We start from the raw sequence: 16,146 nt of genomic DNA, 5'->3' as shown, positions 1-16,146 counted from the left end.
ATAAAATAATGTACATTCAATGAAAAATATTAACAATTGTTTTGATACATTCTACTTTTTAAATGGTTGTTTTTCAAACTAAGTTTTAAAAATCTCTACATATTTTAATTTCATTTATAAAATTACATGTTAGAAGTACACTGCTTTGTAAAATGGTAACATGATAGGTATAAAAACAATTTAAGAGGTTATCAGTGTTACATTTTTTAATTTACTTTATATCCTTTTATATTTTTCTTTGAATCTTTTTCCTCGAATATCAAATCCTTCGAATACTAAGGAGTTGATGGTATTCATTTGCCCATCCCTAATTTGCATGCCGTGTCACGATAGGTTGTAGCGACTTTACATAATTTTAGCCAACCAATAAAAATGCACCTGACATTTCTCCCACGCTGTTGCAGCCGGTTGCTGCAGCTTGAAAATTCACTCGAGCGAATATCGTGTAGTTCCATAACATATTGGCGCAACATCTAGAGGAATGATCCAAACATCATACTTGGGTTAACATAATTAAGATTGCGGATCGAAAAGCAGAATGGTGCAACTGGCCATTAATGTGTGGATATCATCGGTCGCCTTACCTTACTCGTGACAACCTGACAGATGCAGTACCACACGGACCTCTTGCTGCGAACAAGACTCACCTGCAACAAAAGATAAAACACTTCATAAGAAGCCTATACATTAGAATGAGATCATTTACTTGAGTGGTGCATTCTGTTACTTAGTCACCGGCGTGTACGCATTGTCTAAAAAAACTACTTCGAAAACTAACAGAACACAATGTGAGTGGTAATGTAACAGTTGAAATGTGACTATCGACCCTTGTCCAAAATTTTAAAATAAATTAAGTCAAATTTCTGGATTATAAAAAACTTTAAATTGAATAGTTTTTTTTCCAATTGCTTTATAGTAAATATTTACAAAATAAAGGCATTATCGCTTCAAGAATCTTTCAACAGGTTTCCCATTACTGCTACAGTTTGAACGACCTGAATAATTTCTTGCGCGAGACAAAAAAGATAAATAATTGATTACTTAGCTAATAGTTACAGACGTGGCAACATTAATTGCAGCTAAACGTGATGAATTAAAAAAAAGTTTAAAAATATTATTTGTTTCCGATTTCTTAAATATAAAAATTTCTTAAATTTGAAAAAAATCCTAGCTGGAAAAGTCTTATTCAAGAAATATTGTTTGGGGTTACATAAAATGCTACTTAATCACGCATATAAAAGGCAAGTAGAACAAATGTCAACTAAGTCAGTATAAGTAAATCGGTATTTCCAGGAGCCTAATAAATGATTGTGAACCGTGTTTTAGAACGAATAAGGCGAGGTGAATTCAAGAGCGGATCCATCCATTGGTTTAGAGGGTATCAATACTGCTTCATTACATGCACTCATATTTCACTAATGACATTTAATTTTTGTATATTTGACTGGTTTTGGCAACTGACATCAATACAGAGCAAGGCAGCGCAATGGTGTCGGTCTCAGCAGCGTAGTCGACAAACTCAGTAGCGTAATCAACAACCTCAGTAGCGTAGTCGGCAACCTCAGTAGCGTAATCAACAACCTCAGTAGCGTACTTGTCAACGCACCAGGTTTCAATGGGGCTCTAGGTTCGAATACCGGGTAAGACATGGATGTAATTTAAGTTGTCCTAATCGTCTCCTTGGCGCTTACCCACTCACCAACAACTACAAAGACTACAACCACACAACCACTCGTGGTTACATTAAAAATGACAACATTATGGGGGGAAGAGATGGTGGCTCACTGGTAACTCTCAAACTTGCCAGTGTGGCACTAATTTTTCAATAAAATATAAATATAATAAATATAATGAACGGGTAAACATGGCAGAATGTTAACACAGTAATTACAAAACTGATGATTTCCATTTTTTTACTTACAGAATCTCATTATTTTACATGACCATTCCCAAAAAAAAAAATATTTCTTTGAGCACAGACTTAATTTTTAAGTCATTTCAGTCACGCAAGTGTAGAGCTTTATAGATATGCATCAATTAAAAAAAATTAATTCTCTAAAAAACGAAGTTACTAGAATCCTCAACGGGCGAGCCGACAGGAGCTCGACCACCTCAGTTGGCACGCGTGCCTCCCGTCAAACCGGAACCGGTTTAGAAACCATAACCAGCTATCTTCAATTCGGTTTCCCACGGTTTTGCAAGATTACAACTGACTAGTTCTTAGATGGTTTCTTACTATAGAGTCTAGACCATAGTCGGTTCTTTCCCCTAGTATATAAGTATAAACTGTGCTTTTTAGGTTATTCATCTGTAATCACCTCAACGAAACATTAAGGCCCAGTCTCAATCGCCATGTAGAATTTTGTTTTACGTTATCGCCATTTCTAATAGTTAAGGGCTATTTCCTCAAATTAAAAAAAAATATACCTCTCTTGAATTTGTTTCGTGACAAATATTTTAAAGGGATATTTATTAACTGTGATGAATTTGCTGTAAAAATACACGCATGTGATAACAATTCCCAATTCTTGTATAATGTAAATATAAACAAAGAGCCCTTAACTAATAGTATTGACGACCAAATGAAAATAATAAACAACATGGCTTGTGAGACCCCACATTAAGGTCAAATAAATGAAAACGTATAAAAATATCTAAATAAAAACCACAACACACCTAATTCAAGAAGAAAAATACACACCTCTTTAATAAATCTTAAAAAAAAAAAACTGGGCCAGCAGGTGTTTCCCTCCACCACTCTAATCGTGCTTCTGAGTGAGAGGCGGGTGGAAAAACCACCGGATATATGAGCGAGAAGGAAAAAAAAACTAGAGTATCCGATGAAGTCACAGTGCCGTCCGACCCGCTGCTGGGGAGACAGCCACGAACCAATAAGCCTAGAATGGTTACAGCTTCCCCCCTGCAAGATGTCGAAAACTCGCGCGTTAGCGGGGGAAACTAACTCACACGTAACTGCAGGCGCCCAGAGTGCTTCCCGCCACCGGAGCACGGCTCGAGCACAAACACGACATCTTGGGAGCATGCACTTCCCCACACCCGGGAACACATGTATTAAAGCTTTTTACTGCTGCCGTAACACTTAGCAGGCCCGCCCAGTCGAGGTGTACGTGTGTCGGCGAGGCGGGTTGATAAGCGCGACGCTCGCTGGTGCTTCTAGTGCGGCATCTGGCTCTGAGCTGGCGCGCAGTCTTCTCGTCGTGCACAGAACAAACATTAATTTTCAGCAGTAACCATAACATAACGTGGAGGAGAAATGAAGTAAATTGAGTGCTTTCACAGATCATGCCTAAAAACAATTCTGAAAACTCGCGTTGTTGCCATTTTCACTCTCCTGAAAATGCAGTTAAAAAATACTAATTACGGAAACACAATCACGCATCCGCCCTCAGCGTATTCTTAAATCACGAAGGATGTCCGTAAAGTAGCCTAAGTATCGTTTGGTCATTGAAAAAATAAACTCTTGAGAACAATTTTTATTGTCAGTTTTAGTTTACTACATATCTACTTCACATTTTCACATAGTCACCTCTCAGTTCCAAGCACTTTTCGTAACGCTGCTGCAATTTATTTAACCCCCCTACATAGAATTTCGCCGCCTGGGTTTCAAACCAGTTGATAATAGTAATTATGTAATTTTTGCTGTAATTGTTGACTCACGTGTAATTAAATCAACCAAAATATTCCCGATTTCGTTTCAAAAAACGGTGGCCATCATTTTTCTGTTCAAGTACGGAGATCGCTTGAACGTTTTACGGAGAAGTTTACCTAGCGCCTGTACTTAGACTACACGCATTGCGTATTCGAAGTCCATGATGCCTATGGCCGAGGCGTCCGTTCCATTCGTAGGCGGCGAATTTCTATGCAAAGGGGTTAAAGAAACTGGTGCAGCGTTCCAAAAAGTGATTCGAACTGAGTGTTGGTTGGCTATGTGAAAATGTTAAGTAGGAATGTAGTAAACTGAAACTGTCCATAAAAACTATTTATTAAGAGTTTTTTTAAATTACCAAACGGTAATTACATTAAGGACATCCCTCTTTTTTTTCCCCGTGAACACACCCAACTGGGATATCGTGAGCAGGGCGTGGTTTCTTATGAAGCTCTGCGCACCGCGAGCTAAGGATGGGGGGGGGGGGGGGTCCGGGCCACGTCACGCGCCGACGAGCAGCGAGCGACTCAGCCAATGAGGGTGGACGTGGCGGGGTGATAGGGGGTGGGGGGTGGGGGGTTGGAAGGCATCGAGCTGGGATACCCCGCAAGAAAATAAACGAACTACACGGGAGGGATGTCACGCTTCACCGCGCCGCCTCGGGACGAAAATAAGGTAGCCGATCCCTCTCTCCCCATACTGTTAAAAAATTTTCACTTTCACATTTACGAAGAACACTGGTTACAACTATTATCACGGCATATCCGTAAACGAAAGAAATTTCATCGTTGTAAATTTACAGAGACTAACTTTAGTTTTTTTGTACATTAACTCACTATAATCAACTTGGTGTACACTGTTGAAAATCACAGTAAATCTAAGGTCATTTCCACGAAGGTTTTACCTGAAAGTAACGACGAGTTCTACGTAATTTTAGATAACTTGATATTCGTAAAAAACTACGCCATAATCTGACTTCAGAGATATGCGTTTCCTTCTAAAAAAACACACACACACACACGTGAAGTCAACAAGATTTTGAATGATTTATAAACAAACCAAGAATATTTTCGTGGTTTCATGTTGAATGCAAGTAAACTCAGTACCCGCAAATTTAAGAAGATAACTGGAAGATCCCTGGGTAATATGTAACCAGCATTTTCCGTAAATTTGAGGTGAAAAATCTCAACAGTGTACTAACGAAACTTTCAAAAACTGGCTTCGTAGACAGCATAAAGACTCACATTCCTTCCACGCACGTGTCCATCCTGTTCGCAACCGAATACAGAACCCGGGAAGTTGGAAACCAGCGTAGATATTATTGTAGATTTAGTACCTGGAATTACGAAGTACGACTCAATTGTTTAAGGTGGATCCTTCGTTGGACAGTCCTTAAAGTTACTGTAATCTCTAACATTTCACGTAAATGTCTGGAGCCACTCAGTTTCCCCATATAGTAACATCGACTAAACTGTAAAATATTTTCACCCCCAGTTCAAGAAGAATGTTTGCTACATATTATCTTTGTAAATTTACGGCTATATTCATAAATGTACGGATATTGAGTTTACTTACATTGAAAATGAATCCAAAAGAATATTCCAGGTATACCAATAACATTTTAAAAAAAACTAAGAACACACTTTTTTGAGAACAAAGCACATAACTCGGGAGTCTAAATACGGCGTGATTTATACGAGAATTCATTTATTTGAAATAAAGATGAACTTTTGTTTTATCTGAAATAAGAACTTCGTTGAAAAGTCCGTAAATTTATTAGTATTTATTACAATGCGCAGAACATCCAAGCTTTCTGTATGCAAAGAACCCATCCAGATTGTTAATACAGTGACAAATACAAATCTGTGACAGATTTTCCATACAACTGATCCTGCAAAACACATTTGTTCAAAAATTAGACAAAACTGACAACATTCTTCAATGAATATATAAAATTGAAAACTATTATTGCCTTCATGGTTATAATAATTTTTGCGCAATGCATGGTAAGGGATGTCGAAAAATGAATAGGACATTACATAGAGGACACACGTAGATTTCAAGTACAAACAAGAATTGGTAAATCGGGTAAAAAGTAAAAAAAAAAAACGTTATGGCCATAGAGGCATTACTTTTCAATCCACCCTCGTACAATAAAATATCTTGGAAATCGATGCTGCCTCGAGTTTCTCTCGTGAAAGAATACAAATTTCCCTACTAACTGCAGGTCTCGGGTACGTCTCCGAAATAAACGAGACCTGCGGTGAAATCGATTGCACAAATTTCCCAGCAGACAGTCGCATGCACAACAGAGAATCACACGAGTACTCGGACGTGTGACATTCAGATTAAATAATACATTAGTTATACACTGTAATTTGTCATTAATAGTAAGCATGGTCTTGTCTGGTGCTACATGAAAGTAAGCGAACACTACACGAAGCTTGAAAGCCACAATGAGTCAATAACCGATCAGTAGAATGGTTCAGTCTTACTGTCCTCGTACATAACGGCGTGGCACGGCAATGTGTTCGAAAGCAATTAAAGTGTTTAGCGGAAATAGCGCTGGTGTTACTTCGCGAGCATTTGCCGAGTTAACGCGAGCACCAAATCCCTGAAACTGTGTACTACATTCACTGCGGTTTTGCAACTTCTGCCTAGTGTTTCCGCTAACACGAACAGCAACTTAAACATTGTTGCGAGTAAAAGGATTACAGAGATAACTTCCCATCCTCAAGTCCCCTCCGTATACTTTCTGAGAACTAATGTGTGCTTAGTGCCCAGTTTAAAATTGTTCCTCAGGATTTTCAAACAATATGAGTTACAGAAATGTTTTGTTAAAATTTTTTTTTAACTATACTTACACGCGCGCGCGCACACACAAACATATATAGAGGTTGTTCCAAGATTAATTGAAGTCTTTAATTGTGCTCCGTATGTGCATTTACTATTTTTAATTACAAACCTGTTTTTCTATAAAAATTACTCATTGCGTAAATAATGCTATTCCATACATGATAACCATATTATGTAAACTTTAAAAATCAATAAAACAAATTATCAAACTTTTTTAAATCGTGTGTTTTCTATCAAAATTACTTCTTGTGTGAATTCTGGAAGATTCTTTGTAAAAGATGTTCAGAAACTCCTAGGTGTAGATTTATTAGCAATGAAGGCGATAAAAAGTGGCTTTTGGCAAGGAACAAATATTCGGTAACGCAACTCTGCCAAGTTACTGCAGTAAAAAATAGTGCAAAAAAAAATTGATTTCCGCGCGCATCTAGGCGCTACAGCAGGGGCTCCCAGGAAGCTCCGCGTCGTGCTCAGGCGCTCCGAGAGAAGCGTGCGCGCACCACAGTGGGCGGTGCTTGTGGCGGACTGTGCTGACCAGACACGTGAGTTGGCCGACATTCTCGTGGTGCACAAGGAGGCGAGAGGAAGCAGTGCGCACTCACCAACTGCGCTCTCCCAACACGACTGTGCCCGACGATAGGACGACCTTCACAACGCCTCGACAAAAGCGACCGAGGGAAACTGGTAGCCGGCGCCAGGAGAACTGTCATGACGTCACGTTTCGAAGAAAATGTTCTGCCGAACAGGCATTCCAAACATAGCGCGTAACGTGTGTGTTCGTGCCAACACCATGCCGGGGACTCAGCCCCTGGGGTGCGCGCGAAGCTTAATTGTTTTATGCGCTTCTGTTTGCACGTGTGAATTTGGCAGGGTAACGTTTCCAGATGTTTGCTTCTTAACATAAAACGATTGTTTAGGCACCATCTGGGACCCAGTAAATTTACGACCAACAGTTTTTAAAAATCCTGTGTGTATGTGTGTATTCGTATTCATGTAAGTTATTTATAAGTATGTTTTGTATGCATGCATGCATGCATGTAAATATGGCAATAACGGATAAATAAATTGAATGTGATAAATTTTTCCGAACATATGTATGTGTCAGTAGAATTTAAAAAGTTGCACGTAAAGAAAAAAAAAACAAAAAAACGTTGCCAATAGAACTGCCTGCAGCTATGTGAACAAATTTTGGTTACAATAAGTTTTTTTTGTGGCTCATTCGATAAAGTGCTACATATATAATGAAGGAACTAACAGAAAAAATCGCTAAAAAATTGGCAGAGTGAAAATATCAAATGAAAAACCAATAGAAGTTTTATAACTGAGTTTATAAGGTTAAATATTCTATATGCAGGACCAAAGTTATTTTAAAAAAAAGCACGTAAAAGAACTCTACCGTTAAAAGTATTTTGAGTCGATATGTACTGAGACCAAAAAATTCAATGTTTTTTATACCATGTCGTTCACTTTGGTTGATTATAAAACCAAAAACATTGTGAGTGGTTATTTAGCGGCGCTTCCGGGCGGGTCTCTGAATCAGCACTACTGATGAAATAATACACAATATTTTTTTCTTGATATAAAAATAGGTGAAACAAAATATAAACTGTAAAAATAAAATTAATATCATCATAGCAGGAAACAAAAATCATTCGTTATCAGTAATTTATTTATAAGGAATATTAATATACTTCTTGATGATACTAGAATAAAATACAAAGTGATTTAATTTCCCTCAAATATTAATATCAAGTGCTACCTCAACTGTACTCAGCCATGTAAACATGTTTTTACTAAACAAGAAGATACCTATTTAAGCAAGAACAGTGGTAAAAGTAAAATAATTATAAAATAATTATAAGAAACAGTATTATGTAGAGCTTAAATAATCTATGTATTACACTGATAGTAAAATATGATTTATAATGTGGGCAGTTAAGTGAAACTAAGCGTGTTTCGGAAACTCTGGAAAGACCTGTGTGACTAACGCGATCATAAGGTGACCAAAGCTTCATTAGCGTATTGACCGACACATTAATTGCTCTTGTATCGATATGAAATACAAACACTACCACACTATCAGGGACGAAGAGCAATAATTAATTAATGAACATGTAGTCAAAAGCGGCCATTAGAACGTAACGTCAATAACTGGTTGACGTACCAACAACTCGTGCGTAAAACTACGCAGCAACAAGCAGGAAAAAGTAAGTCCGACGTTATTTATAACTTTGTATAACTTCCTAAGTTATACCTTGTATTTTAATTTCATAAGTATCATTTAAAGACAATTACTATATAAACATTGCATATTATGTTTTTGAAGAGTTTATCACAAAATATGCGGAACACGCTATTTGCTATTTGTAAAAAAATTCAGACAGATATTTACTATTAGAACTTTTAAAATGATCAACTTTGCCACTATCACTTTTTAAAAGTTAATTTTGGTTTCATTATATTTTTAATTCTATAGTCGCCTCAGATATTTGGACACGCATAAGTTTATTTTTAATCGAATAGTGAAAATGATTATATGGCGCGTTATTTTTACAATTACAAATACCATTCGATCCACTGTTAAAAGTGTAACCTCTACCCCAGCTTCAAGTGGCCTCATGGTTGGGAGAAAACAAGCGTGCGGATACATGCGTGTGTTAACGTGCCAACAATTTACGAACTGTTCCAGATTTGTTAAAGGTGTCTTATTACGAATGTATTTAACAGCCACTGCACTTTACTATGGTGGTTTTGCTTTTAACATGTGATTTGTAACGGCAAAAAAAAAACTTTTTCTTTTTCGTACAGCCGTGTTTAAGTTTATCAAGCTTGGTAAACAACAGTGTAAAATTATGGGACTTTTTCTTTAAAGTTCGATAGAGGCGCGTTACCGACCCAAGACTACGAACCAGTTCTGTGGCAAGCACTTACAGGTGAAGAAGCGTACAATTCTCAAGCCAATGTCGCCCTTAGCGTTCCCGCGCTTTATAAAGCTCGTGCACTCAGCTAGGCTGTACCTACATATCACACGCGGCGATTAGTGAATATTCTTTCATCCGGCATTTTAGAGACCATCACCTTGCCGAATTATTGAGCGTCAATGTAGATTTAATATTTCAATGATAAAATTAAAAAAAAAAAAAAACATTAATTCACTTGACGGATACTTCCTTATATCATAATTTTTTTGATATTCCTGTAAGCAATTGAAACCAACCGGCGATAGCCACGTGTAGTTACGTATCGACGGGTGTTTGTTTAAAGTTATGTCACGTTGTTGTCATTTTACAGAGTTACAAATGTGAAACGTAGCCGGCTATAAAACAGGAAACACTGTTAAGTCTGAGCGAACTAAAAGAAAAGCCGACAGCGCAGTAACGCGGATCACGGATGGTGCCGAACTATGGAACTCCGGATTAAAGACCCCAGGCTGCAGTAGGCGCACCCTGGAGCGGGGTCGGCGCAGCGGCGCGCGCGGACTCTGCAAACAAGGCCTTCGGGGAGAAAATGAATTACCCACCGGCGCGGCGGCGGCGATCGCTGACCCGGCAACGTCGCACTTGGGAACTGTTCCCCCCCTCCCTCCCCCAAGAAGAATCTTCTGGCAATTACATGCTAACGAGGAGCCTCGCCCCGGGAGAAACTCCTCTCCTCCGGGAAACTTACAAAGGCGCCTTCAACACCGGCAATTTACAAAGCTGGGGCCCGTAACACAATGTTGCAATTTCAAAAGTGACAGAAAACTGCCTGACAGGTGTTACCACCCATTCTAAAACTTCTAGACTTCTTCCGATTACGAGTTATGTTTCGTTGCGGTCGAAAATGTTCATTGTCACACATTCGAATTCAAATTTAGTCGTAAGAGAGGTTTCATGGCCAAACTCGCAAGTGATACTCACGTGATATTATGAAACAATTCATGAAACTCATCACTTGACTGTATAAATGCTACTTCATTCTTCAGTAAAAATATATTTCAATATAATTGTTTACAAAATTGTCACGGAAATTATAAATATAATAATTTCATACACAATTGTCTCAGAAAACTTTCCAGCTGATAGGTAAAATTTAAGCTAAACATATTAAATTATATACTAGGATATAATTTTATGAAGATATGTTTGTTAATTTGTGAAATTCCTCACATCATTATATAAATACAACTGCTTCAGTAAAATTATATTTATATATTATAGTCCAAAAGTGATGATGAAACAGTCCAAGATGACATAGGAAAAGATGTTGGAACGTTCTAGAATTAAAAATGATGGATTTAAATGACGTAAACCAAGAAGTCAATTGTGATGATAAAAATCTAAGATGGCTGCATCCAGCAGATGAACTCTATGTTGATATAACCACAAAACGTAAAAGTGCAATGGACATGAGTTTGAGTGCTTCATGATGTCAACGTAACGAAAAGTGCAATACATAGGAGTGGAGCATTGTATTGCTATATGGTGGGTGTGATTTCATAATTAAAATTTTCAGAAAGTTCTACAATGCAAAAAGGCGGAAGGTTCTAGAGAACAAAATGGTGATAGAAAATAACATAATGCAATAACGTAATTACATAATCTAAGATTATTTACGGAAATGTAATACAATATGGCTGCAAAATAAGTGGAATGATAAAGTATGAGAAATTTTAATCCAAGATGGCGGACGTAAATGGCATCAACCAAGATGACGACCGATGTTCGTTCAATATAGCAGTGCGGGGATATACAAAACCATAGCCCTAATATTTACAAATAAATTAATATTAACCTATATGATGGACACCCCTGAAACTAATATTTCATGCATGAAAAACCAATCAGAAAGCATATTCCATTCCCCTTAGTGGGTTGTTGAGTGGTTGGTAGAGGGATACTATAACACTACGGGGAAATAAGTGCCTCCTTAGAAAATTGCGGGATTAAAAAAAAATTATAGGATTTTTTTTTTGGAAAACGGGAAATTTCTGGGAAATTTGGGGGAAATAGGAAAATTTCCAGGAAATTGGTGACATTAGGGGTCAAAGGTCAAGAATCCTGAATCCTGATCCACAATTCACTGCCGTTCGGACCTACATAATCATACTATTATTAGGATATCGGCTAATTTGGGTATGGTCTCACGCGTGAAGTTTTTCCACAATAAACTACCACATTGCAAGGAAGCCTGTAAACTAACCTAAGTTGACATTTAATCTTTATATTTAATTATAAGCTTTGGAATGCTCTTGTCTTAATATTCTTTAGTAGTCCGTGATAGTAATATATTTATATGTAAGAATGAACAAACGTTTAATAACTACAATCTCAGAGTCTAAAAAAATAATGGTTCTTTATTATTCACTTTCATTGTCCATAACCTCTCTCTGTACATCCCCAAAAACTCTAAAACTTTCTTCACTTGATGGACACCAGTTTAGATCATGAACATTGATATTCCTGTAAGCAAATAATACTGAATGGCGATATGTTACGTAGTGTTACATATCAAAGAGTGCTGATTTAAAGTTACTACATACGTTTTTATTTTACACAATTTTCAAGTATACTGCATGGGCAAATAATAAGGAAATTAAATCACTGCTTTAACTAATCCAAAATGCTGGATATTCCTTTTAACTAAAAAAATTCCTTCTAAAACAATTTAAGGTAACTTGAAGAGCACAGAGAATAAATTAAAATTCATTATCTTAGTTTGCAGCTCCTATGACTGAATAAATTACTAAAACAGCACTAACTTGGCAAGTATCCATTGTTTCTTTTGGCAGACTTTCAACTGTCCCTTTAATAAAAGGGGTGCCCTTTTTTCGCTTCTCCAGCTGTAGAATAAGATCTGTAAACCTTTCTGCATCACAATAATCTTAGAAATTATATATTTATGAAAAATTAAAATTGTGTTTATTAAACAGTTTCTATATATGATGCACGGAAGCGTAACGAATTATAAAAATTAGTTTCTTGTTCCAATAAAAGGCACAACTTAGTTTTTTTAATTAATCAAATCATCATTTATATTGTGAAACAAATGGTAAAACATATTTTTTATTTGTTTTCGCTTCGAACGAGTTTTTATATTTAATTAAAAACAACCATTAAAGCCAAATTTAGATGGTCATATTTTTAAATCAATACTCACGTATAAAGTAAAAAAAAATCAAAATTAACGATTTTATGACACAAATCGTTTAAGGGTATGAAATTGATTAGAAAATTAATAAAATATATAAACAAATCTACATCCTTGGTTTTCTCTAAGTGGCTTATAAAAGGTTGACGTTATTCTTGATAGTCGTGTACATTAGTTAACACTAAGTGTGTTGTTTTTGTTCGCTTCGGACACTCTCCTTGATTCGCCAGGGACTTCGCTGGCGGAACTGCAAAAGAGAATAATGCGAGAAGACGCTGCGTCCAGCGGGCGCTGCGGTGAAGATGGACATGTTCAACTGCACGGCCCGCGTCGAGCGATCAGTCGGCTTGTATCTTCAGCAACTACACGGGAAGTTGCGTGTCAGAACAGGAGCTGATGGAGCAACTTCTGGGTGTCGTGCGCATTTGCGGAATAAAGTCTGATTCCTTGTTCCCCGTTTCTGAATTCAGGATGTAGCCAAAATTTCCAATTTCGTACCCACATTCGCGAAAGAATCTTTCACTTGAGCTTGAAGATCTCGAGTACAAAGCGATGTAGTGGCTCCTACTACATCACCCGTGAAGCTATCTCTATCTGAACTACTGTCCACGCGAAACAGCTTCCCAAACGCTAGAATCTTTTTTTACGTTCAAAGCAACACTGTGTAAGTTAAGAAGATTTGTTCGCCGGTAATTCGCGATAAACTTAGGCAGCGACCAGCGTCAAAAGCAGCACCCTATATATCACCCTCCACCAAAGGCGACCTCTGTTACGTTAATCTGCAGGAATTTGCAGATACTTGCAGTTCTGAAAGCGAACTTCCAGGATCGGCCTGAATGCGTGCTCGCGCGACTGAGCACGTCGCTTCGTTTCGCATTACATGCGATTATCGCATCGCTCGCACGAGGAAGGATCGCAGATTTCGCTGGAATAGTTTTTTTAAAAATTGTTTTGCCTTTCTTCACAGCATCGTGCAATTCTGCCCTGCATCTTCACAAGCTTCACGGAGGAGCGTTCGTAATCCTCTTAGCAATTCCATGACAACAATAAATAAATAAATAAATAAATCTTTGCTATACTTATATTTAATGTGAAGAATCCATTTACAATTAAAACAAAAAAGCTACGTGTAGAGACACCGGGCGTCGTGTGAACTCAACTCAGGACAACGAATAACACAGTAGAAAAATACCCACAAGATATATATACATATATTTACACACACATATAAATATACATACACAAAGAAGTGTAAATGGGAATGTAAAGGATACGGCTTAACCCACCGTGCTTTTTTATATCAAAGACAATTTCTACATGTGTTACACAACAAAAGCGTTGCATTTTGTGTTTCGTAGCAAATTTAGTCTTTAGCTGTACATTGAATGGTATCTGCTAAATGTAAATCCACAGGCAAATATTAATAATTAAAAGGTTATTTTCTGAATAACTGCATAGTGGTCAATTATTATAAGTTAATCTTCGGGATTTCCACATCTGAAAAACTGCTTCCGTATTCTCATCTTCAAAATGATGTATTATATATCTAATCAACTGAAATCAGCAAATAAAAAAAACTACCGGGTGCAGCCGGGCCATGGCGTCAATTTCTACACATGTAACACTCAGGGTTCGCTGAAAGAATCATTAAATTATTTAAAAAAAAAAAGTATAATAAAAAATGTCACCGCAATGAAACTCCTGCGAAAAAAAGGTTGTTCAATGGTTACGTACTTCGAAACATTTACGAGTTTATACCATGACCTTGTAATAAAACACCCATGTTTTCTACATACGAGGTAAGAGACACCCAAAATTCACACAAGCAAACAGCAGAAAACTTTCTTTCCAGGATTTCTATAAAGTACTGGTGAAATAATTTCAGGAATATTTCAGAACCCTTTATTAAATTTTCCTTATGAAATATTTTATGAGAGGATGATTTTAAAATACATAACTAAAGTTACACCTAGAGCAAAAATTAATACGAAATTTACTAAAATTCGCATCAAAGTACCGATTTTCAATTTAAAAAGCTAAATCCCTTTGAGAGATAAGTTCCACATAATTCAAGTGGCAAGTCTCCAACAATTTATATTTAACGTGCGACTATAAAATAAAGTGAAGCATCAAAACACCAAAATGTGAGTTAGCTAATGGCTGTTGAAAATTAAAGTTCCGTTACCAGTCCTTCATTTGCCGAACTTTTTCGTGACTTTCGGGGTTTTCCTGTCCTGCAGGACTAGAGAACTTCAGCTCATTTCGAGCAAATTGCAACATGCCTCGGAAGCAAAGGTATAATTGTATTAAAATCATGTGAGCAAGTCTTACTGTACTCGCCAGAGATGTGTAACATCTAACTCCGGTAACGAGCAAATTCGTGTGTTCTCATGTTGCAAATACACTTATAATTTGAAACTCAGACACTAAATTTAACGTAGAATTCTTTAAAATAACGCCGAGCATGATAAATATAAGCAAATTTTGTTTTTAACTATATTTCTGGGCGCGAATAACACGCAGTTTCCGCACCCAACGCTAGAATTTGTTGTTGGAGCAGCTATGACGACTATCGAATCATTTGATTTGCATAGCGAAAGTTTCAACTTTATAATGAAAAGGCTCTGATACAAGCGACAAAGGCTTGAAAAAGTATCTCGGCCTCAAACCTGATCTTCGACAAGGAATTTTATTAAACTATTGCCCATCTTGTTAAAATTCATGAACTTTGGTTCGAGCCATCCGCCACAGATGGCAACACCGTGGTCACACATTTCTGTTCCATGTGACTTCCGGAACCATTCACGAAATTACTCCCACCAAATGCCGCACACCGAGATCTAAGACGTTACACATCAAAAAACTGTTATACGCTAATTTCGATTTCATTTAACTACCCCCGCCCCCCCTCCTACTATCGAGAAGGAAGACCACAAAATTATCTCTTTAACTGCTGGACCTGATTTAAGTGCGTGCAGTAGTGTCTGCGAGATCATCTGAACGACACTGCCATGTTACGAAAAAAAAAAAAAAACAGTTATTGGAGTTTTAGAAACGGCACGCACATTACAGCCACGAGGCCAAATTTAACTTTGTTATCAGTCAACCCACGTGCAAATTCCGGCGTCCGTTATGCGAAACTGTCAAATCTAGACACATAATTCAATTAGACTACTAACCACAAATTTGATCAAAAACGTTGATAAAAATGAAATAATAATTTAATTCAGTATATATACGCATTTGTAACTAAAAACATTCAATTATTTTATAACTTCTTAATTATTTTATGCATAAAAACAGTAAAATGTCAAATGGGAGTACATTAAAAAGTTTAAAAATGCTAAGGCATGTTATCATTAATCGAAGCAGAGTTTATTACACGCCAATACACGCATACACACGCTGGAGTGGGCAGAACTGCTTCGACGTGGCTCCATGTGGCGAGGGAAGTAGACACGCCACTTCAACGCGGTTCAGGGGTCTCAGGAGAAGAG

General features: G+C 37.3%; 1 protein-coding gene across 1 annotated transcript in view; it reads right to left on the bottom strand.

Annotated features, from left to right (window-relative positions):
* Positions 1-224: 224 nt before the first annotated feature.
* The window catches only part of LOC134542324 (neural-cadherin-like), an 865,978-nt gene continuing 850,056 nt past the window's right edge, over positions 225-16,146 (bottom strand). The window contains exon 15 of the mRNA XM_063386490.1: positions 225-647. Coding sequence (XP_063242560.1) covers positions 586-647 — 62 coding nt within the window. The 3' untranslated portion in view covers positions 225-585. The remainder of the gene's footprint in view (positions 648-16,146) is intronic.

Source organism: Bacillus rossius, chromosome 1 (assembly GCF_032445375.1).
Source record: "Bacillus rossius redtenbacheri isolate Brsri chromosome 1, Brsri_v3, whole genome shotgun sequence".
Classification (NCBI taxonomy): Eukaryota; Metazoa; Arthropoda; class Insecta; order Phasmatodea; family Bacillidae; genus Bacillus; species Bacillus rossius.
Note: the sequence above shows the minus strand (reverse complement) of the source record. Positions and strands in the feature narration are given on the sequence as shown.